Source organism: Drosophila hydei, unplaced genomic scaffold (assembly GCF_003285905.1).
Source record: "Drosophila hydei strain 15085-1641.00,03,60 unplaced genomic scaffold, DhydRS2 tig00008116-arrow-pilon, whole genome shotgun sequence".
NCBI classification, from domain to species: domain Eukaryota; kingdom Metazoa; phylum Arthropoda; class Insecta; order Diptera; family Drosophilidae; genus Drosophila; species Drosophila hydei.
The window spans coordinates 448,621-467,429 of record NW_022045829.1 but is presented as its reverse complement, the minus strand read 5'-3'; the positions used below and the strand labels follow the sequence as shown (position 1 = coordinate 467,429).

The window sequence follows — 18,809 nt, the reverse complement described above, 5'->3', positions numbered from 1 at the left end:
CTTCGTGTTACCCATTTTTCAAATGCAAGGCTGTTGGCTTTCGACCATGGCTATGACAAATCGAAGCAGCTTATACGCACTTAAGCATATTTTTGGTTTGATTCGCAAAAGGAACTCGTGACAAGTTGAATGCACCAAAATTCCTTCAATTGAGACGGCGGCTTAGGCCAAGAGCAGACTTGGCGCTTGTTGAAATGTGCCAAAAATTCTGATGGCTTAGACGGAATGCGACGCCATGTGGGCTGGTGACACATTTCTGAGTGCTGCCCACACACTAGAAGCCACAACAAAACATCAAAAGCTGCGTTTTCAATTCCGTGACAACGATCTCAAATATTTGCATGACAGGTGTCAGCAATTTCGAGCAATTAATAGATGCGAGTGTGTGTGTGTGTAACTAGTTAATGCCTCTTGGGAAGCTTGTTTAGTTATGAATATATGCTTCCAAATTAACTTCAAATAATTCAAATGTTAATTAAAACTCACATGAATCAAAAGAATATTAATTAGTCGGACTTATATAAATTAAATTTAAATGAAGAAGAATTAATGAAGATGATGTTTAAATTATTAAAATCATTGAATTCCACTTGGGTATACCTCATAAGCTATACTTTATATATATGTGAATTATAATAATAATATATAATAATTTAGAATCGAATGATATTCATTTATAAATTCATTGATTCGTGAATAAAGGGCCTTTAACTATGTAAATAGAACACTTGAAACACATAAAAGTGTGTGAGATTAGAACAAACATTTGCCAACTCGAAAGTCCAAATCGTACTAAAGAGTATAAGTCTCTTGAATATAGTAAGCAAAAGGTAGACTTTATATATATAAAAATACAGACAGACAGAGAGAGAGAGAAAGAGAGGGACATATATTGGGACAGAAACTAATATTTATTTAGCCAACTAGTAAATAAAACAATTCGAGAGAGTATATAGAGAGATAGAGAGTTAGAGACGCAATATCTGAGTGCGGGGTATGTCAAAGTGCGTCACTTATGGACTAACACGAAACTTACTTAACTATAACTTCTCTTATGCTTCTTTTTAGTACGTTCTCAGTGGACACGTTTTTTACATTTCTAATTTGCGCTGGTTGGTCGGCGAGTTGGTGCTTCGACCAGCATACGCAAACAAACGTATAAATCATCAACAAACATAGCATAGCTTTTCATATATATACAAGTATATATATATATATATATATATATATATATATATATATGCTTATATATCAGATAGAGATACATTTGTGTCAATGGACGTGAGCAAAATGCTTTATGCCTGGCCTATAGCTATTTTTTGGCAGCCTTTCGCTCGCTCTCCGTAAAGAGATTCAAATGGTATTTGGAGCTTCCTTGACATTGTCTCGACATTCCGTTTCAGCTTAGAAGTTGCCGAGATGCAGCATTCGAAAAATTAGCTATCAGCAATGAGTAACAACTAATTGCCCATAATTACGGGCGGCAGCAGCGACAACAACAGCAGCAAAAGTTTGCAATTTTTCATTGGTTTATTTGAATAGCTTTTGGCTGGCCCACACAACACACATGGCCCATGGACTGGTTCGATAGACAAACGGAACCAAACCACAAAAACTCATTACCAACTTTTTTTGCTGTTGACCACACAGCATAGAATAAAGTTTGCAAAATTGTTGTTGTCCCATTTACCTCATAGGCGGCTATCTCCTCCTTGCCATAGGCGGCAACTGGCGACGAGTTTCGTGGTGCAAACATTTTGTCTGATAATGCATAACACTGAGTATGGCTTGAGTGTATATTTAAGCTCAACTTAATTATAATTATTTATTATTATTATTTAAGTGGAACGGAGAGGGAGAGAGATGGAGACGCCCACAATTAGTCACTTTTATATATAGATATATTTATATATAAATATATATATATATATATACTTTATAAATTCGATTTTTTTGTAATTTTATTATATTCAATAAATAATACTTTTTCGGTTATTTTGCACTGTTTTCAACTGTGACTCAATATGACTAGTCTTAATATTTTGTTTTATTTTTTTCTGCTACTTTTCAAGGTCGTTGCTGTTCGCTTTTATTTGAAGGAGACTTTTGGCTTTTTGGCAATTCGATTCACTTGGCTATTTTATATTGAAGACTTTGCTTCTTAATATGCTCCATTTTTCCACATTCTAAAATATAAATTTGTGGTTTCATTTCTAATTCGTATTTTCGTTTCACTTTGCTTGATTTGGTTTCGCTGCAAAATTTTCTTTTGCGTTAATAAATTCTTAATGCTTGCTCGATGACCCGTTCTATTCCCCTGTTGTTCTTGTTGTTGTTTTGTAATTATCGTTGTTGTTGTTGTTGTTGTCGGCCGTTGTCGTTGCGAATCTATTAGATACGTTTCGTTATTAGCGCGACTCAAATGAAACTGCTGAGATTTCTAACCGCGTACAAAACGACTTCGTCATCGAGACAGAGATATGGACAGAGAGACACAGAGACACAGTGAGAGACAGAGAGAGAGAGAGACTTAAAGCTGTCATGCCACCTTCTCAGTCTACACGGCGATTGGATATTTGAGAGACGGCATTTGAAAGCTCTTTGCGTACGTGTATCTCATGAATACTTATATGCGCTGACTTTCAGTCACAGCCTTTGGAGCTACGAGTTCCGCTCTTTAATTTGCATGTTTTGAAAACAAGTTTTTTTTGTTTGTTTGTGTTTCTGTTTTTTTCGGCGGGGCGTGTACTGCACTCAAAGCACGATAAACAAATCGTGGCGCGATCGCTTGACCGAAGGCGATTTCTGATTTAATCTAGCCATATCTATAATGCCACACGTTTGGCATTCTGCTCTTGCCTCTAGCTATATCAATTCAATTGACAACTGCAAATTGCAGATTCAGATTGTGACACAGACGAGTCGAAAAGCCATTCTATTTGAATTACAAAACCTTTGCTGCGTTTTCTAGCTAATAGGGCAGCACAAGTATCAAGAATACTAGAAGTCGTATCAAAATAAGTGTGAATATATATATGACTCGGATTCTGTTTCGCTGCTCGACTGGCACTGCCCACTAAATACAATAAATTATTAGTAAATCAAAGCATATTGAATTGTAGGCGTACATGTTGTGCGCCAAAGTTGTAAACAAACACAGAATTAGGCAAAAAGCCAACAACAAGAACCACTGAAAATATCGCCAGTCAACTGAGGAAGTCAACCAGAGCAGCATCGCCATCGGCAGCAAGCCAAACAAGTGGAACAGACCCGACACCATAACGAACAATAAATAGCATCCGATAGATAGCCAGATATATACGAGCATATATATACATACACAAACAGATAGTCAACGGTGGCAACTGCGTAGTAAAAAACAATCCAAGTGTAGGTTAGATTTCGCAAAAAAAAAGGCAAAAAATAGGCAGAATAATACCAGTGTGACTCTGCAGTCCTCACGTGGCCGGGAGCTCAGCGAGGTCGTATCTTAAATAACGTCTGCTAAAGCAGCTCGAACAGAATTTCATTATGTGACATTGCATATCCAACTTGATTGAATTCATGCTAAAAGCATATAAACTAGGGACATGGAAGAGTTGATTGGCAAATCAAATTGGCAATTAAAACTGAAATTAAAAATTGTCTGTGCAGCCTATCAAGACACCTCACATAACTTACCTAATCTGGCCTAACAAATTTGTCAAGCTTAAACTCAATTTCACATATTGGTATATTAATTATTATAGAACTAAAAGTACGAATGATTAATTCTAGTCACTAGGAATTCTAGTCACTTTCCGCAAGACAGCGTGAGTTAGAGTTAGAGAGAAGCAAAGCTAATCAGAGAAAGTGAAAGAGACAAAGATCTTGTTGAAAATGAAAGTGTTTAAGGCTTTTAGGGAAGCCGTGCCTATTAATAATAAATATTAATAATAAATAATATGCATAGTTTTGGATTCTGCAGATAAATTACATTCGGTCAACTTTAGTTTCTTAGTGGAGTTACTAGATTACATGAATTAGGTAATAAATTTATTACTAAATTACATTTTGTGGAGTATTCTAGTAATGTATTCTATCTTCATTATTAAAATAGAAATTCTGCAGAACAATATCAAATATTCTATAAAAGAAGGATAAATTGAGATTGATTTCAAATTTATCCAAATGAAATTGTTCTAAAAACTTTTAAGTGAACGAAGATGCAATCGAAGCGCTATTGATAGGTATTATACAAACTGGATGTATAAAAATGATTGTGATCATATTATTATTATGTAAAAAATTGTTCATTTCAGAGCTGTGATTTGCTTTGATTAATTAACTTTATAGTTTCATAATAGCATTGCCTTAACCCAATTTGCTGCACACTAATCATAGATTTCAGGAAATGTTTTAACAAAAAAAAAATATATATAAAAAAAGAAAAATAATTATATAATTTATAAATTAAGAAATATATTTTTGTTGCCTAAGCTTATAAATATATTGCTTTCCATAGATCTTTTTTCTTTATTTTTTAAAGAAAATCAATTTGCATAAAGAGCAAAAAAATACACACACAATGCAACGTTGAATGGACAAACAAAATGCATTGTTAACATACCCGTCTCCTAGTAGACAGAGTGAGAGGTAGACAGAATGAGAGAGAGGGAGAGGGAGAGAGAGTTACAACAACTATGGAGACAGCCACGCACTTGACTACGTTAGCAAGAGCAGATTCAGCCCGCGGCTGAGACCCGGGCACAGACAGATAGACGAACGACGCGACTCAATAGTGCAAACAATTTTTTGTTGTGCTTAGGAGTGTGTGTGTGTGTATAAGTGTGTGTCTTTTTGTTGTTTATGGGGGAAAGTTACAAACGGGCAGCGGCTCTGACAGATGCTAGGCAGATAGATAGATAGATAGACAGATAGCTTGAACTGCATGCGGCGCATATTCAAATGAATGCAGCCTCGTTGTCGTTGTCGTTGTTGTCGTTGTTGTGGCTATTGTTGTTGTCGTTGTTGGGCTGGTTTTGTTTTGCCTCAGCCTTTCCTTTGATTTACACCGAGAAAAGTTGTGGGCCTGTTCCGCATGTAGTAAAGCCATTTACGTGGCCAGCGAATTACGACTTGCAGATTGTTTTTTCTCTATCTGTAGCTTGGGCAATTAAGCTGCATTGGTTTTGTTTCTCAACAATGTTGAAATGTCTAATGACGCGTTTGTCATTATTATTATTATTAGCATAAAATATAATTGAATTATTGTCAAAGGTTTATGGCTTGTCAATATGACTGCTATGTAGGTATTTCTAATAAATAATGATTTATTGCTAAGACCATGTTTGCTAAACTGGATGCGAGAGAGACCTGATTATATACCCTGTAATTATTAAAAAATTTACGTGTGGGAGCTAGCCTTGAGAATGAGTGTGGAAGATGCTAAAGATGATAGACTATAATGATAGACTATATATAGATAGTTCAGAAAGTTGTATAGCTATGAATCTGCGGTGCTATAAGCGTAAGACACCTAATTGCATACCCTGTAAATATTAAAGAATTTTGCTGAGATTTAAGAAGACAGAAAAGTTGATTTGTCATTGACTTTAATTTGCCAGATTTAAAAATAGTCATATCAGAGGATTTATATTTATGAATCTGTGATGTATAAGTAAGATACATGATTTGATTAAACAGAAGATGATTGAATGAAAATGTACTTCAATATTTTATCCATAAACATATCAAAGGATTCATATCTGGGAATCTTGCCTCTAATGAAAGGCAGAGGCTTTGATGCTTACTCTCAGAGCAGCATTAAAACAAAGAGAATACTAAGTCTAGTCGCAAGTCAATATTTTTTATAACTTATATAGAGACTCAACTCTAGTACTATAAAATATGTAACTTTTATATAATTTATGGTTTATTATAAAAGCAACTACTCGATTCTTAACACTCTACAAATACAATAATTTTCTTAAAAGATCTCAGCTCTTAAGCCATTATTTCTAATGTTTCCGCTTCCATATAAGCAGTGCTTGTCAAATATATGTGATTAAGCTTAGCTTCCTCTAAAACAACTGCCATTTAGTAGTTATTTGAAATTAAATCATTATTTCGCTGATTGAACAAGCAATTTTACAAATATTCAATAAGATTGCAGGGGATTATAATTATAGGAGCTCCACTTCCAATTAACTTCGATTTTCGACCACATGTTGGGTTGCTTGAAAAGACTTAATTATAGAGAGAAAGACTTATCAATGTATTTTATAAACATTTTTATGTGCCACTAAATGCTGCAGAGGAGTTCGACTAATGTCCAGACGTTGTAAACACACACACACACATACACACGCACAGTTCAAGCGAGGGACGCCCACGTTGAAAGTCAGTGGAAAACACGAATAAATTGAGCCAAAATCGAGCTGCAACACGCATAACAAAATGAATTTTGTGCCAAAAAAACATAACAGGTGTTTGAGCTGCCCACTATGCAAATCATAGACTGTTGCAGTGCGTGACAGAGCACTAATAGAAGCTAGTAACACGAATATATAGCCGACATATATATATTCACATTCAAATGTTTGGCTCTTCTGTTCACATTTTTAATGAATTCAGAATTCTCTTTACGCTCGCTCTTCTCTCTTTCTCTCTTCTCTACTCTTCACTGCATATATTATAGTTTTAATATATTTATAATAAATCATTAATTATCGTTATGAAACTATCAGCATATCATTATAAGAAAATTACTTCAAAGCCCACTTCATCTGCATATGGCATAGCGAAGGCCTATAAAAGTATTTCAATAATCTATTTAGTATTCGATTTCAAAAACTTGTTAGATCTATTGGGCCATTAATGATCAATTTATAATGTGGAAGCGATTCCTTGTGACTTAGCTATTAAATTAACAATATAATAATATAATAATATAATCCACTAGTTGATTTACTTCACAAAGTTTCAGTTCTGGCTCAATTAGTTCAAGAACAAAGTCAAATAAAGAAGGTGACAACATACGAAGAAAAGAGCATTTCAAAATATTCAAATCAGAGTTTTAGATTTGGCATTAATTTTGAATTCAGCGTTGCGCAATTGCAAGATCTGATCGAATCGAAGAGTAAACAGGAATCGAGATTTGCTGTTGAGCGAAATAACAAAAAAGTAAAGCTGACATCATTTGCTGAGATCACGAGCTACTCTAAGAGCCGCCGGATATGAATACAATCATCTCGTCTCACCTCATTAGAAATGCATTTTCAAAATTCCAAGCTTGATAAAAACAAAAACAAAACCTGAAGTCTTTTCTAAGTTTGCGATTTTTGTCGTGCAACTAATTTATAAATCAATCACTGAATGAACACGAAAACATAAATACAACACGAGAAATGAGAATGAAGCTAGCTGAATATGCTTGACCAGGAGATGCTCTGTAACTGTCTTTACGAACGAGAACTTCTATAAGTTCTGTAAATATGAATTTATATATCAAAATCAAAATGCAGAATGAACAGCTGCGTCGATATAGCCATGTCTGTTTGTCAGTTCGTTAGAGACTTCAAAATTGTATGTCATTGTTAAGATTAACAGTCTCAATCTAGACCCAAATTAATTTATGAAAGTTATCATATCAAATTTCCTATAAAAGTCTTTATAGAAGCGTGAAATGATTAGAATAGCAGCTCATGGCATGATTCAGGGTATATACTAGTCAGGCACTCCCTGCTCTAGAGCACCCTTACTTTTTTATATTGGCAATAGAGAAGATGAGCTTTACTTAAACTACCTTTAAATGTCCTCTTATTTACTTATGCAAAACAATACTAATACACCCTTCCTTCTTATTAAATTCTAACAAGTATAGGGTATATATAGATCAACAAGCAAACATAAAACAAGTATATTAAATAATGTTGTTTTTTATTACAAAAACCGTTATACATACATGATACGTAGATATGTATCCCAGAGTGTGGTACAACAATTAGTATTAAATTGTGGGCTATGCCCTATTAATGACTTGGCAAACACTTCAAGCTTACCTGAGCCAAGCTCTGATACGAAGCTAAGCACTCAGTTTAAGTGCTTGAATTTCAATATTGAGCAGATGTAACATTCGTTATATAACAGTAATTTATTAATGAAGCCTGTCAATATATATACTCTGTCAAAATTGATTATTGCTTTCAAAATCAATTAACTTTTTGCTGTTGCTTTTGATGCTCGAACGTCGGCTACGTTTTTGAACGGTAGCTAAGTACTATTACACACACAGAGATACAGCTATATATATGTGTGTATACATACACACACACACACACAGATAGAGGAAGAGACGACATGAAACATTTAGGAGTGCCCATACATCAATCAAGTGCTAATCATATGGGTTGGTTTCAAAACCAAATGTTTTACTTTGCGAGCACACAAAAAATTATTTCGGAATACCATGACGAAATATAATAGAACTGAATGACCATGAGATACTCTGTAAATAAACGGTTGGTGTCTAGAATATGCATATTAAGTCTGAAGTCATATTGAAGCGTATATTGAGAGACAAGCGAGATCAACTTGTGAAGAGACTCTGACCACGACTCTTATAAGGATTTATATATATGTGAACACGAAGAGCCTCCCGAGTTAAAGACAGAATATTTAAATTTTGTATGCCAATTAGAGAATATCTACATATATGTTAAGCACATTCTATTCGACACTCGTTATGCCCAGTTTCTAAGAGTACAGGGTATTAACACATACCGAGCTTCGTAAAGGTGTCAAAAGCGAAGGTCTTCTCTGTTGATGCTGCACAAATATGAATAAATATACGAAATATACAGCGAATACATGGCCAAGAGTTACATTAAGCTCAGTTGCGATTGCAAATTTACGAAAAATGACCATCGCGAACAAGTGACAATTCTTTACGATTTCCACAAACATGCATTTATCACTCATTTTATCTACTTTTTGGTAATTAGTAAGCAAACTAGGCACATAAATAAACAGCCAAGTACTTGGGGCATGTGAAATGTGTTTTTTTAAGTAATCATAATAAATATATTCTTAAATATATTGGTTTAGTATTGCGCAGCCTAACGTACATTGAAATGTATAAACATATTATGTCATATACATCTGTAGATAAAATTGTGTATGCAAATCAAACAAGCATGAGTTGCATCTATGAAGTCAAGTTTACTTAACTTTAAAATTATGTTCAATGCGCGATAAATCTTAGGCAGATTAATTGCTAAATTGAATCAAGCTTTGTCTCAGCTATGTGCATATGATTATTTCATTCTTATTTCGACAGTCTAAGAAGTCAAAGATATAATATATATAATATAATAAGAATTTATTATGCATGATACAAATATAACTAGACTTATCTATATACATAATATAAATATAAAATGTGCCCAATTTTATTCCATAGCTAAGAAACAAGACATAATAGTCCGATTTCCACAAGATTTCATTGGGCTCAAGGTAGCTGTAGCTCTTAAATTTAGCTTTCTCTTCATCAGCTCTACAATATATATTGATAGAAGTCAATGAAAGAAGTCTTTAAGTGCAGGGTATCTCCTGATCTGACCGTATCAACCACATAGTAATGGCGTTGCAATAAAGAAGATATGCTCAAAATCCAACCATCTTCTATGACTTTATGATATAACTGTAACACGTACAGTTGCCGCCGACATAGCTTTATGATATTGTCATCAGAGTAGTTCATTCCATTTAGAGACTATCTCTTGGCCTGTCAGTGCCGACAAATGCACTCAACTTGATTTGTTTTTGTTTTTTGGCACAGCAGTTCATTGACACTTCGAGTTATGCCTGATTTTTGCCGTACGTCCACACAGCTGTTTATAATTTGATGCATGTATGTGAGCTGTGTCTGTCCCTCAGTCGCTCCGTCGCTCTGTCACTCAGTCTGCCTGTTGTCGCACTGTCATTTGTTGGTCTAACTGTTTTGCATTGTTTTATGACCAGGTAGGTTGTGTCGTGCCTAGCAGTACATGGGAAACAACGCCATGGAAAACCAACAACAACAACAACAGCAAAGCAACAGCAACAGCAACAGCAACAGCAACAACAACAAGTCGTGGTGCAACAGTTTACATTTAATGGGGTCTGGGTTGCGTTAAGGTTTTGCGGCGAGCTTTGCGGGGGTCACCCACAGACTGACTTTTACCGTTCGTTCATTTTTGATGTCTCACGCATTTGGATGATCGGCAAATGCCCACATACATATATATATAAATATATATATATGTTAACTCACTCAACTGCTTTAAACAGCATTACTCTAATTAGCTTTTTGGGCGCTTACAAAACGTGTGCCTTCGCAGAATTTGTCAAGAATTAGTATTCATAGAACATAGCTCAGAGCTTCTTAAGAAATAGCTATACAAAATCACTTAGACTTTTACGCGCTATATCATTAGAATTAATGGCATGTTACCTGTACCTGTTGAGGTAGATATATCACAGAGAGTTATAATGAAATATATTACACAGGGCAACAAATTGAAGAAAGTTGTTTTACAGAAGCATTCTATAGTCGCATAAAGGAAGATTTACTACTCTCGCCAAGCTGATTTGAGGAAGCTATTACGGTTCTTGATATAAATGGAATACGTTAAAAATTATGGTAAATATATAGATTGATTCGTCGATAAAGGATGAGTTATTTTTCAATACAAAATAAGCTTGATAGGGTAACATTTGTTGATGATGTCTCTCAAGTTATTATGATAATTTGTCTGTACTTGGGCTAAGTGTTATGTTGAACAAAGTAAGCAAAATATCGAGAACAATATTTAATGATCATCTAAATTGTATATACATTTTTTTATTAACTGCTTAAGAATTAATTTAGTTTGTCAAATATTTGTAAAATATGAATAGAATATAATAATTTTATTAAGTTTTCATTCCACACTTAAGCAAGCCTTGATGCCATTCACCTCTAGGCGCTCTCATAATACTTGAGCTGATTAATTTGATATTTAAACTAGCTTCACGATAGTCAGCTCTAACTATGAATAGTTAACTCTTGAAGCTGCACTTCAAGGTGTCTGCCGCCTTGTTTAACTAAACCGAAACACAAATCTAGCTAATGGCACAACACCACTTCTTCTTCTTCGTGTTGTCTCACTTGAAAACTACAATCCAGAAAATGAGTAGCTAAAGCCTTCAGCATGGGTGAGTGCGCGCGAAGCGCCAAAATAGAGGTGGTAGTTGGAAAATGGAAATGGAAAAAAGGGAAAACTAACTATGCTGTTGGCTGGCGGCAAAGCGGACAGCGTTTTCCACATCGATGCACAAAAATTAGCAACGAGATCAAGCCAATAAAACTACAAACACACGCTTAAATAATAAAACAGCAAAGAGAGTATTGGCCAAAATTCAAATTTTTTCAACGGGAAGCAGCCTAAGCGTGGGGTATGCTCGACTGCTAGATATACGTAAGGCAAAGCTAACTAACAAATAATAGATAATAAAAAATAAAAAATAAATAAATAAAAATAACAAATAATAGATTATAGCTCGTGCCATATACCCATTTTTAGCATATACAGGGTATACAGGCAAGTTGAAAGTAGCAGCAAAAGTATTTATAAAACAGTTCAAGCTGTGTGAGAGACAACTTTCTCGACTAGCGCGAATGGACGAATGCGATCAGCGAATGCATTTTGAACTGAAAAGCTGCTGCGGGTCGCTGTTTAGCGTGGGTGTCGGACAGCAGAGGGAGGGAGCGGGCGAGTGAGACAGCATGCATTATAAAAGCCAGTGCCAGTGCCAGTGCAGTTGCAAGACATTAACCAAATGGCTTTGGCTAGACTGAGGCATTGCTACTTTTGCCACGACTTGCCGCGACTTGCCTAGACACGTTGTTTTATCTCACGTTTGTCGTACGTATATATAATTTATATATATATATATATAGTCTTATGCAGTAGGGTTCCCTTTTCAAGCTAACGGCAGCTTTGCATAAATTAAATGTGAATGAAAAGCGCCAGCGCCCAATGCTCAATGCTCAATGCTCAATATGCCATGCTGCCAAAAACAAAGTTGCCCTCGTTGCATGCCCAAAAGCCGTTCGACTCAACACACAGCCAGCCAACAGCAGAGTCGAGACTCTGTGTTCAAGTCTGTCTGCAGCAGAGTCTGGTGTGCCACGCCAAAAACTTTAATAAGAAAAGGCCATCAAACTAAAGCAACTATTTGATAAATATATTTTATATAAAAGAGTAAATGAACTTGTATACAATTGCAATATTTTAAAATAAAAACTTGGTATAAGAGAACTGAGAATATTACATAAATTATTTTATTTCCTTGATAATCTTAATTAACTGCTTATAGATAAGCCTTCAGTGAGATTTCCGAATATTTCTAGATTGGAGAAGAAAATGATCTGAAGATGTGAAATTTAATATGTAGAATTTGAGTTTATTAAATTTCCTTTGAGATCTTCTTAAGTTTTCAATGAGATTTCAAGAAATATTTTGAAATGTTTGGAAATGTATAGAAACCTTTTTCAAGCTCAGAGGTAACCTAAACAATAAATTAACTTATATATTTCAACAATTTTATATCATTTTTATAATAAGAATGTTAAGTTTTCCACATCTGCAAACAATGCTTAATATATCTTATGAATTTTCATAAATTATACAAATATATATATTATATATGTGATATTTAAATATAAACAATCTAAAGTGAGTGTGGGCCATGGCGATGATGTTAGAAAGTGTGACAAGTTAGTCTGTGAGGTGGGTGAGCGGGGGTCGACTGCAACATTTCCTTTCTAAGACAAAGTAAGAAAAACTTTTGGCCTACTCGCTGTGAAAAGTGAAACAACATTCTTGTTGTTGTTGCTGCTGCTGCTGCTGGAGTAGAGAGTAGCTGGAACCAGTTTGCAATGTGCTAGCTGCTAGACCCACTGAGCTAGTCCGATCGATCCATAGATTAACCGAGCTCAGAGCAAACACTCGATTTCTCACATTTATGGCAAATGATTGCTGCGCCAAGAGTCGCGGCTACCCTCTGTGTTATTAAGCGCTTAAACACGACACAAACTGCTCCGTGATTAGGCTTCGGCTAAGTGTGCATTAAATGAGCATTTTTCTTAAATAATTATATGATCAAAGGCTTTAATCAAAACAAGCGTCGAGGAGAACATAATGTGTTTAGGAAATAAAAAAAACAAGAATTGCAAAGGGGATTTGCCATATTCCCCCTTCTGGCAAGATAATTCTTAGCTAAGATATGACATGTTGTCTTTGAAGGAAAACAGAATATCTGTCTGTACAAAAGCTACAAGCGTGCAATTCTCAATCGGTTTTAGCCTAGCAGGCGTAGCAAGACGTAGCAAGACATAGGGTCGTTAGCGCCGTCTGCTGATAGATAGAATATAACTAATTTGAAGTCTAGAAACATAAGTATATCAAAACACTTGAATTGCCAAATTCATTGAATAGAGTCTCACAATAGTCCAAGACTTAGACAACTGCAAATGACAGGAAGTAAGAAGTTTTCTAATGGCTTACTAGACAGCAGGGAAAAGGCAGAAGGTAAACATAAAGTGTAATATAAGCGTAAATGATATCTGAGCATATGTTGAAAGCTTCATCAATCGTAAACTGAAGCATTAGAAATAGAATCTGATAGCTAAGGCTACATATTGATTTCAAGCAATTGGAAATTTGCAACTCTCAAAAAATTACTTTTTAATTCCATTTCTTATAAATGACTTTACAACTAGAAAGCAAATACAATATGATATACAGATATATATATATATATATATATATATATATATATATAGTGTGACTATCTTTGAGTAGGTAAAAGTGCAGAGCTTGCTGCAAGCGTTTACATATTTGCTACGAGAGTTGTTAGAGCAGCGTTAGAAAGTCGCGCGACTAATGGCAAACATCATAAACGACAATCTAGAAACTAGAAACTAGAAACTAGAGAGACGAATGGACGGATGGACCAATGGGAGGAATAGCACTTTCCCAGCAGTTGCTGCTGCTGCTGCTGCGACAACACGAAAAGTAGAACGAAACACAAACAGAAAAGGAAATCTTCGGCGTCGGCGTCGTTGCAACATGTGGCAGCTCTCTTTGGCAACGGCGGCTGCATTGCAATTTACTTTCGATGCATTCGTAGCGTTTGTCCAAGCTGCATTTAGATGAGGCGCCTCATATGGGCCAAAACAATTATTGTTGCTGTTGCTGCTGCTGCTGTTGCAAGTTGTTGCGGGCGGTGGGCGTGACAGCTGAGCATGGCAATTATGTCCATCATTCGTGTAGAAAACATTAACAGCTGCTGATGTGTGAGCTGCAGGCGCGGGTAGAGGTGGAAAACTATCTGCATATTGTTAGAAATGCGCAGGAAAAACCCCAATCGTTAGCTTTTCTTCTTCTTAATGTTTTCTGCTCCAAAAAGCGCAAAGCGACTGGAAAATGCACTTTTCCAACAAAGTTGCTCATAATGAAAATGAAAGGAAAAATGCCATGCACACACACACACACACACACATATGTGTATATTTGCTCGCTCGAATATGCTAACTAATCAAGTATTGCATGTCAAATTGCCATTTGACTCACCTTGAACTTTGAAAGGCCAAGTGATGCAGGTGAAACAAAGCACCTGCTCAATAAGCCAATTGCGGTTCCTCATTAATTATTGCACAACCAAATTTCTAAAGCTTGCGAAAATTGTTCTAATTGCAAAAGTTTTAGATAAACTACAGGAATTACGCCAAATTGTTGTTAACTTGGCCTATACAATTAGTCTGGCAATTCAATGTCAGAGGGCACGCTTAAAGGTCGCAGATAAATAGTTTGGATGAGAGCTTCTAATGTAAAGCCAAAAGAAAGCTCAAGGTCGACTAAGAGATACCCTGACCCTGCGCAGTTCTCTTATTCCTATCATTCGACACTTCTCCTAACACTGCTAAAGGAAAGCCTTAAACAATTCTCATTACATTTTATTCAAAATTCAAATTCAACACGCGTGAAATTTTTAGAGCCCAAATAAAGTTTGGCCAAATGGACGGAGAATTGCGCTAAGGTCAGTGAACTAAGCCAACTTTTTTGTTGAATAAATCTTAAAACCAAACATTCAAATGTTGTGCATTATAGACATATATTTAACATTGAATTAAGGAAATAATTCCATATTTAAAAAATATAAATATATATATATGTATTATTTAAGATTTTCTTTATCGTTGCCAAAAATCCCACTATACACTCGCACATATACTAACATTTTCAATTGGGGAATGTGAACAAAACAAAAACAAAAACAACTCACTTTTTCGCTGCGCTCATAGTTGGCGGGGAATTGCGGCGAGGAGCCGGGTATGCCAAAAAATGACGGCGACGCTGAATGCGGCGTTAGCGGTGATGGTGACTGCGACGTCAACTGCAACTGCAGCTGTGACTGCGACTGCGACATGCGCTGATGGTGCAGCGACGACAGCGTTGGCGTCGACATCGACAGCGATGTTGGGGTCATGATTAAATGCCGCATGTGGAACAATTGTTGTTGTCGCTTCTATTGTTGTAACAGATTTGTTGATCAGCACAATAAACAATTCTTTCACTCTTTTTCCACTGGTCTTGTTATTATTGTAGTTGTTGTATTTTGCACTTGATGCTTTACATTGTTTGTTTGTTCATTTCATTCATTTACCGTTTTGTTTGCTCTCTTTGCCTTTCATTGAATGTAAAATGTCAATTGTTTGTGTGGCCCGTAAAAACATTTTATGCGGCACCTCTATTAAATAATATATATTATATATACATATATATATATGGATGCCTAGCGGCGTGACAGCGCGAAATGGGATGGGGGTGGGGGGGATTTAGACCCTAAACAGCTGCTGTCTTTCATGTTTTGGCGCGGCAAACCGCCAAATGGGTTACGTTCCAATTACCACAAATAAAACCTAAACATTGTGCAGTTAAGAGTATGTGACTAGGATATACCCTGTATATCAACCATTAACATACATGAATATATATATCACAAACATATTTGATTAATTCATTCTTGTAGTTTCAGTTTTTACTCCTCAGTCGACATGCTTCCAAGGCAGCCCAGCGCTTACTAAAGGGCATCGGCTAGTTGACACGCTCGCGAACTCGCATTTGTCACACTAAAGACGCGCTCTCTTTCTTTCACTCGCCTGATGTTCAATATTCATACTCTTATAATTTCTTTCTTTTCGCTATCTTTTATCACCTTTTAATGTGCTAGTTTCTGCTGCTGTTGATTTTGCTGTTGTTGTTGCTATTCTAAACACTTTTTCGCTTCGCTCTTTTAGTGCCTGCCAAATGCCGTTATCAGCGAGCAGTCGCAGCGTCGCAGCAATTGCGCGACGTTTTTTGTTGTTCTTACTGTTTTTCTATTTTTCGCCTCGTTTTGCTGTTCGCTTGCAGGCGAATTGAGATTCTGAATTAATTTTGCATTGACATTTCGGGGGCGTCTTCGCCCTTGGCGATCTTTTCTATCTTTTCCTATCTTTTCGCGTCGATGTCTGTTCTTCTCTCTTTCAATTTCACTTCAACTTCGCTTATGGCTTTTTGCCCATTTTTTCATTATCGTGGAAGTCCTATTTATAGGGGCGTTGAGCATATCATTCTATGATAAACAGTTCTTTTATAATTATTGATAAATTAAGCATACGCCACCGATAGAACAGTAAAAATATGAACAGTTGTCATAGATGTACATATATAATCATATTTCCTGCAGTGTCTCATAATTTTCTCACGAACTATGTTTATAAATAGACTTCTTGTATTTCCTATAAAGCCTCTCTAGTTCTAAGCTGATTATTAAACAACTAATTATAGGTTATATTTGACTATATTAACTGATTTTAGATTATATTAAGATCAGTTTCGTTAATTCTCAACTTGAAAAGATTCCAGCGTAAATCCAGGTGTACTCTATTAGAAGTAGATTAGAATTTATACCTATATATATTTATACATGTGTATATGTGAATCTATATATATATATATAAATTTGCTGCAATCACGATTATTTTATTATTCTATATATTCTATAAAAGTGCAAAAATCTTATCAATATGGGGGCATTACATCATATAGCTACCAACAAAACGATCCATACAAAATTAGGTAATTTAGCAATAATATCTTCATGATTTTATAGATATAGATCTCGATAGATATACGTATATATGTATATACACCATTGAATAACAATATAACAGTTATAGACACTATTACAAAGTATATTTTTTAAATAATATAAACAAATGCGTAATATCTTGCTCTGGGTCTCTCTGTCTCTCTTAATGTGCACTTCATTTGTCACAGGAATTTGAATTTCGGATTTTGCTTATTTCAACAATTTTCTCAGCTTTTGCATTTCAGTTGAAACTTTGTCCCCCACAATGATCTAATCATTTTATTAATTGAAAGACAAGAGCAACAACAAAATCTGTTGCAAAATAATTGACTTAAAATATTAGGGGTTGCGGGTTTAGAGAGGGGGAGGTTGGGCTTGCTCGCACGTAATTTCAGTCATCATCTAAACGGGGCGAGAGACTTTTCGTATAATACAATTCGCTGTTAACGCCAGCGGCGACTGCGACGGCAACGACGACGGCAACAGCGACGTCGACCGAATTACACGCGCCGAATATGTCCGAAGGCCGCACAAGTTTTTTTCTATATTTGTTGGCTAGATAAATAATTAAGGCGAACAATTTGCAGCACCATTGGGAATTCTGCAGCGCCGTTATTTCTTTTTTTCATAATTTTACTGCACTTTTGTTGCAAAATGCAAAGTTGCAACAAGCTACGAAACAACAACGCACCAGGCGGCCGTAGTATGCGGTGGGTGTGTGGGGAGTTGGGCTCGCGGCGATTTACGAGCAGTGCGGCGAGTCAGCCGCGCACCAAGTGGAATACAAATTGTAACTGAAACAGCGCAGCGAGTGTCGGGCAGCGCCAAGCCAATGGCGCAGCGACAGTGCTCGGAGCGCTAAGCGAAGAGCGCAAAGAGGCGCGAGTAAAAGGCATTAACTAACAGGCGTTGAAAACAAAACAACAACGACAACAACTACATTTAGTTCGTCTGCGAGAGAGCCAAGATCGTGACGACGACTCTCAAACTTCAAATACACAGTTAAAGTTTTGCTGCTGCTGCTGCTGCTGCTGGAGCGGCGCTCAGCTGTTGTGTTCGGCTATGGTGAAGTTGGGGATTTTGGTGAAAAGGTCACACGGCGAAGCTTTTTGCTGGCGGAGAGAAAGTCTCTGTCGCTCATTGCTTGCGACTTGGAGTATTATTTAATAATATTTCGCACATTTGTTATCGAGCGTGGGTGGGTGGCTCTGTTTGTCTGTCTGTCTGACTGACTTCGTGCATTGAACTTGACATAAAAGCAACTAATTGTTGTTATTGTGTGCTTCTTTTGTTATTACTTACTTTTTTGCTGTTTTAATTGCGTGAAATTTGATGCGCGCTAATTGTGGGTTACATTGTGTGTGGGGTGTGTGGTGGAGTTAAGATTTTGCATGTTAATGAACTTTTTCAATTGTGGGTGGTCGCGTGGGTGGTGAATGCCTGCCTGGCGTACGTATAAGGTTGTGAAACTGGGTCGAGCAATCAAATTTCAACAAATTCTTCAAATATCAAAAATGATTTTAATGAATTAATCGAATCAAATTAGCGGGCGGCTTTACGACTCGATATAACTTTCATTTTCCCATTTCAATTATGCATTCGGGAAC

The 18,809-nt window shown here is 36.1% G+C and overlaps 1 protein-coding gene across 3 annotated transcripts in view; it reads right to left on the bottom strand.

The window, feature by feature from the left end:
* The window catches only part of LOC111596371 (mitogen-activated protein kinase-binding protein 1), a 59,727-nt gene that overhangs the window by 13,432 nt on the left and 27,486 nt on the right, over positions 1–18,809 (bottom strand). The window contains exons 1-2 of one of the 3 annotated variants that reach the window (XM_023310567.2): positions 17,894–17,972; positions 15,352–15,816 (exon numbers count right to left, since the gene is read on the bottom strand). The exons of 1 other annotated variant lie outside the window; for it this stretch is intronic. In XM_023310567.2, the coding sequence (XP_023166335.2) occupies positions 15,352–15,570 (219 nt within the window). In that variant the 5' untranslated portion in view covers positions 15,571–15,816; positions 17,894–17,972. Of the gene's footprint in view, positions 1–1,690; positions 1,775–15,351; positions 15,817–17,893; positions 17,973–18,809 lie in introns of those variants that run through there. One more of the 3 variants, XM_023310570.2, reaches the window with a different exon arrangement.